This window comes from Sinocyclocheilus anshuiensis, unplaced genomic scaffold (assembly GCF_001515605.1).
Source record: "Sinocyclocheilus anshuiensis isolate Anshui unplaced genomic scaffold, SAMN03320099.WGS_v1.1 scaffold223, whole genome shotgun sequence".
Taxonomy (NCBI): domain Eukaryota; kingdom Metazoa; phylum Chordata; class Actinopteri; order Cypriniformes; family Cyprinidae; genus Sinocyclocheilus; species Sinocyclocheilus anshuiensis.
In genome coordinates this window covers 433030-439851 of record NW_015548214.1, presented here as the reverse complement: position 1 = coordinate 439851, position 6822 = coordinate 433030, and the positions used below count along the sequence as shown (strand labels likewise).

General features: G+C 34.1%; 1 protein-coding gene across 1 annotated transcript in view; it reads right to left on the bottom strand.

Annotated features, from left to right (window-relative positions):
* Nucleotides 1-1848: 1848 nt before the first annotated feature.
* LOC107653843 (triple QxxK/R motif-containing protein) overlaps nucleotides 1849-6822 on the bottom strand; it is a 24909-nt gene continuing 19935 nt past the window's right edge. Inside the window, exon 4 of the mRNA XM_016440691.1 lies at nucleotides 1849-4018. Within this exon, the coding sequence (XP_016296177.1) occupies nucleotides 3911-4018 (108 nt within the window). The 3' untranslated portion in view covers nucleotides 1849-3910. The remainder of the gene's footprint in view (nucleotides 4019-6822) is intronic.

Genomic DNA, 6822 nt, shown 5'->3' with positions numbered 1-6822 from the left:
CAATAATGCTATCAAACTAAGCTTTGGAAGACTTAGAATAAAGCACTTAAAGATTATTATGGTCAAGGTTCATGATGCTGTTTTTTTTCCTGTTGAATATATATATATATATATTAATTCATAATTCATTTTTTAATTTATATAATTTTGAATGTTGAGATTAATGTGAAAAAAAATTACACACACACACACACACACACATATATTTACAAACAAAATATTATTCTTTCACATTAATAATCTCAACATTCAAAATATCATTAAGATATACAAAAAATATCCAAAATTAAAAAATAAATATGTATGATTCAACATAAAAAAATATATTAGGATGTTTATATATTAAACATTTCAGTCATTTAAATACATGACATATTTTTAAATATGAATATTAAATAAATTAAAAATGACATATATAATGAATGCAATGATTTCTTGAACATTGGTGCTTACACAAATATATGTTCACAAATTATAAATATTATATTTAAATATTATTTTAATAATAATATTTAAATATGAAAATAATATTATTTCATAAATATATTTACATATTAAACATCTTAACAATCATTTTAATATATGTTTTCCACGACATTCTAATTTATTGAGATGCACCTGTATATGAACAAAAAAACTATGTATTTTTGAATCATTTGCACACATTGATGGCACCATTTGCCAGAATGCTCATCAAACTGATATTGCTTTGATATTAAGATGCAACACTGACACCAAAGATGATAGCAGCACATTTATAAACCCATACAGCCACTACAGTATAGCTGTAGAGATAATTACGGATGCAGTGCCATTTTCCAGAGCTACATTCGGCTTCCACTGTTTGCTCACTACTGGCCACCTGTTGCTGCTAATGAGTGTAGTGGGGTGTGAATGTGAACAGCTCCCAGCTGTAGCCCGGGGTTCATGAACTAACACAGTGATACTGGATATAATTGACATTGGTGGCATTGGGCATGGTTAGGCCTGGCTCCTACAGTTTAACTGCCATTGACTTAATGACCGAGGCAGAGGGGCGCTCACACCGCTAACCCCAGAGCATGTGGCCTCTCGGGAGGGTTTCTACAGCCAGGGCAACCATGGCAACAGCTGAGCCTTACCTGCTAACTTACACAAACATTGCCCGCACACAGCCACGTACAAACACAAAAACCCAGCTCAAGAGTTTAACAAGACACAATGAGATGGAAGGAACGAGGGGACTTCCTTATAAGTCAAGTTCGCAACTAATCTGTGACAAAAAGGCCCAGAATGTAGTCGAGTGTACATCCACCAGTGACACAATTTTAGTGTGCAAATTGGTTTAAAATATGGCCGGCCAACAAACAGTGTGCACTGTTCTGACAAGTGAGAGAATCTAGGAAATCATAGAAAGTATTTATGCAAACAGCACTCATAACAAGTGGACACTGATGCGTCACTTCACAAAAAGTAGGGAAATTTACCCATTAGTCATTGCACACCAACTTTTTTATTTAATTATTCTACTTAACCTCACAATTAACAACAGACAACTTTCTATGCAGTTGTTAAATATGTACAAGATTCAACAAATGTGCATGAGATTCAATCATTGTAATTACCATTTTCATTATCATTACATAATATTTAAAAAACAGATTATTAAACTAACCAATTCAGACTTATTCTTATAATAAACACTGAAACATTCATTTAAAACTAAATTCAGAGGAATCCATCATCTATCTATCTATCTCTAATCTGTCTATCTGTCTGTATATCTATATTTAAATTTTATTTTTTAAACTGATAAAATATATCAAACTTCAATATTTATTATATTTTATTTTTGTATAATTTGCCATACTAATTTTAAACCCCTAAATTTAGTGATAAATGACTGCTGAGATGACAATAATAAAAATATTTAGAGAAGAAATTATGTTTATTTAAATTTGCATATAATCATCCTTTAAAGAAACTCCCTACTAAGTGTGCAGTAAACACTGCGTAGGGACCCTGTGAATCTGAGCAGAGTTTGAGTCTTTAAATGTGCACAGGACGATGTGCTTCGGTCTCGTAGTGTGTGTTTTTGCTTGACATTAACAAGTCGAATGCCACAAGGCACTGAAACAGATACTATTTATACGCTCAACATTGTTATACGATTTCGAAAATGAATACAATACGCTTTTATCAATATCAATGTGTTTTGACAATGTTTATTATTTTATCTCAAGTATGATAGAAACAAGAGAAGAAAAACTAGCAAAACAGTCAACAAGGAACACGAGACTCTTTGTTTTGGTTTGGTTTAGTTCAGTCTCACTATGAAAGAATTTGGAAAGCTCTTGAGTCCAAATCAAAGACAGGCTACAAAAATGTTTTGTTCAATAGGGCATCAATCCTTGAATTAATGATAACAATCAGACGTCCCAGGAAAATAAGGGCTGAGCAGCGAAGAGGTTGTCCTGAGTTAGACACATATACCTCATGCAGGGAAAGATAAAACAACTCTCACAGCCTGGAATGAAATAAGTCGTTGCTGTGCGTTTGTACGAGATCCAGTGCGCTATACAAAGAGAATGTAAATGAACTTTGAATGTCATCAGCTTCAGCCTTTCATTTTCCACCCTACGACTCTGTCTTCCTCCTACGAACGCACACACACACACACACAGGCCCAGCAGTGTGTAAAGAAAGCACTGGATGTCAGAGACCAAGGAAGGGCCATGTGTTTTATCTTCTGAGATAGATCAAAAGATGCACGCTAGCTAAACGTTAACAGCACCTCACGCTGATTGATAATGCTTCAAGTGCTGTTTCTATACGTCTCTCTAGAGGTCTCAAACACACACGCATACAAAAGCGGAGAGCACATCAAGATCTATGTGGTAATGCTTGGTATCTTCACTGATGCTCTTTTGGCTTTCAACAACCGAAGTTTGCGGTGTTTGATATGCTAACGAGCTGCACGATGACGAGAAACAAGACAGAGAATGTCAGCATTACACACACAAACAAGATCAAAGATTGCCTCTGATCTCCAGCATTGAGATGTCTAGATCTGTAAGAAGTGTTTGTGGTATGGAATGCATTATACCTTTTTGTCTGCCTGATTTATCTAAAATATCTACAATTTTTATCTCCACAGGATGGGGATTTTTTTCTCTTCTAAGGATTATGTAATAAAATTCCATCCAATTTGGTTAAAAATGAATCCATCTGTGCTAATACACAATAGTGAGATGGAAATGATTAACGGGATAGTTCGGCCAAAAATGTAACTTCTGTCATCATTTACTCACTTACTTTCATGTCATTCCACACCTCTACGACTTTCTTTTGTGAAACAAAAAAAGTTGAGTGAAAACAAAGATGGACCAGGAGTTGTCAAACTCCAAAAAGCACCACAAAAGTATCTTCCAAGTCTCCTGAAGCCATATGATAGCTTTGCCACTGATATGTAAGTTGTTATTCAGTAAAATTCTAGTATTTTATTGTGTAAAAACCAACAGCCTAGAAATTGTGATATAAATAACTCCATTTGTGTTTCATGCAGAGAGCCAAATGCATTTCAAAAGACATGAGAGTGAGTTAAAGATGACAGAAATTTCATTTCTGCTTGATCTATTCCTTTAAAACTAAAAGATCCCAATGGAAAACCAGCTGGTTTTTCAAATCCCAAAGCTGTGGGACATGTGAAGCTTTATTAATAATCAAAAAGGATATCAAGGATAAACACTGAGAAAAAAAAATCTCTGAGATTTTAACTTCATGCTGCTAAGCACTTTAAGACTCATCTTCTTTCAGCTTCTGCTGGTATAAACGGGGACAAAGATAGGAAATGCATAATACAAAAACAATGAGTGGTTCATGGGTTCAGCCACCCAGAATCCTCTGAGATGGCATCTGTGAGAAAAGTCCTTCAGTCCATGTCCACATCCAGATCCAGCTCAGTGCTCAGGTTGAGGTAGAAGAATGCATAGATGCCAAGCAGGAAGACCAAGACAGCCACAATGACCAATATGGTGTCCTGCAATCAGAGAAAAAGAAAAACTGTTTGCACTTTCTAAAATGTCAGACACTCGGATAATGTATTTAATTAAACTGCTAGCTTGAGCAGCTTGTGTGCACCATGACTTCAATGTGGAAACATAATGACTTAGAAATGTGCAGGTTCATTCTGATAAAACCGTTTTACAGTCTGAAGCTAGAGAAGAACTTTTTAAAGTTCATTAAATAACTTTTTATTTGACAGTTTTTCAGAAAAATCAATACTTCATAAAACCCAGAAACCAACTGATCTGAAGAACATATAATCTAACATTAAGAACCTTTTTAATCTACAAATAGGGAAGCCTATATACAAAAAAAAAAAAAAAAGTTATCGATCAGACAGCTCTTTGCTGGAAAAGGTGCCAAGACATAATTTTTCAGAGTGTTTATGTAACATTATTAAAATGCATATTTAATACTGATTTAAAATGCCTAAATGCTGCAATGCCATTCTCTAGCAGTTTGAGAATGAAACACTCTCTTTTCATTGCATGATCATAGACACAAGACTGATCATAACCAAACACAGGTATGTAATTCACACCACAAATGCTCAGCACAAGAATCAGTATATTTTGGGCTCTTTATCTTTCCTCTCGCAGTGACACAAATAGGGTTTGGCAGACCCAGCAGGCTCAGAGAAAGTTAATCTCCCAGAAATGTCTTTGTTCTAATTAAGAGTTGTTGGGAGCTTAATGCCCAAGCTAAATTGATGATGGCTGAAGGAGTGGTATTCAAGCATAATTTAGATTTAAAGCGGTCATTTATTACCTTTTGTGTTAAATTACAATCCTCATCAAGCTCCGTTTCATTAAGAGCACTCAAGTATTTAACAAAGAAATTGTTCTTCATCTTGATAACTCGTTATCAAACTTTCTAATCAAAACTTCTGTGGTTGTGGGACTTTTTTGCATCGTTGGAACATTCAGAAGTTGACGTTTTTCTAGAAATTCATTACAATTAGAGAAAACTGCAAGTGAATACCGAAGAAGGCTGTGAGAACTTTTTCTGCTGAAAAGTTTATACACCTCTTGTAGAATCTTCAAGATTTTAATTTTTTTTTGTTTATTTAAAGGAATAGTTCAACCAAAAATGAAATTTGGATCAAAATGTACTCACCCTCAGGCCATTCGAGAAGTTGATGAGTTTGTTTCTTCATTGGAACAGATTTGGAGAATTTTAGCATTACATCACTTGCTCACCAATGGATCCTCTGCAGTGAATTGGCAATACAAATGTATAATTTTTGTCATGCCAATAAAGCACTCTTAAATTGAAATTGAAATTGAATGGGTGCCGTCAGAATGAGAGTCCAAACAGCTGATAAACACATCACAATAATCCACAACATGACTCCAGTCCATCAATTAATGTCTTGTGAAGTGAAAAGCTGCATATTTAGAAGAAATGTATACATTATTAAGGCTTTTTAACTTTAAACCATTGTTTCTGGCCAAAATACACAATAATGCTTCCTCCAGTGACAAAGCCCATCTCATCCTTTCACATCAAAATACCCTAACATATTTGTTTAGAACTGTTTTGGACTGTTTTTGCTTGTTTCTCTCCTGATTCAGACTAGATGACTTTTTCACTTGAGAAAGCAAGATTATGGATTATGAACTCATATTTTAGCCGGAAGCAACAGTTTAAAGTAAAAAAAAAAAAAAGTCTCAATGGATTTGTTTCTGAAAAACACACAGCTTTTCACTTCATACGACTTTGATTGATGGACTAGGGACATATAAATTACTTATTAATTATTGTGATGTTTTTTATCAGCTGTTTGCACTTTCATTGTGAAGGCACCCATTCACTGCAGAGCATCCATTGGTGAGGAAGTGATGTAATGCAAAATTTCTGCAAATCTGTTCTGATGAAGAAACAAACACATCTACATCTTGGATGGTCTGAGGATGAGGATGACCAGGATTGTTTATGTAATTTCAATTATTTTGCTTTGTGTAATATACTTAAATATCAATAAAAATAGTTTTCAGGGCACAAATAAATAAATTATATTATATTATTTTATATTATATTCATAATTTATTTCAATATTTTTTAAGATAGTGAAGATCTTACAGATTGTGTGGGTATGTAAAACTTTGAGAAAAAGGGTTATGCAAACATGTATCTGCAGGATCTGCAAAATGTTAATTATTTTACCAAAATTAATTTAAATTAATTTAAATACAGTCCACAAGAGAAAATAGTTGAATTTATAAAAATGACCCCGTTCAAAAGTTTACATACGCTTGATTCTTAATACTGTGTTGTTATTGGGATGATCCACAGCTTCTTTTTTTTTGTGATAGTTGTTCATGAGTCCCTTGTTTGTCCTGAACAGTTCAACTGGCCGCTGTTCTTCTGAAAAATCCTTCAGGTCCCACAAATTATTTGGTTTTCCAGTATCTTTTGCATATTTTAACCCTTTTCAAACAATGACTGTATGATTTTGAGATCCATCTTCTCACACTGAGGACAACTGAGGGACTCATACGCAACTATTACAGAAGGTTCAAACCCTCACTGATGCTCCAGAAGGAAAAATGATGCTTTAAGAGCCATTAAACTTTTTGAATTTGAAGATCAGTGTAAACTGAACTTATTTTGTCTTCTGGGAAACATCTAAGTCTTCTGTAGCTTCTGAAGGGCAGTACTAAATGAAACAAAAAATGATATGAAGGCAGAATTAGAAAAATGTACACGCATGTACAAATGTACACAAGAGAAAATAAGAGTTGAATTTATAAAAATGACCCCGTTCAAAAGTTTGCT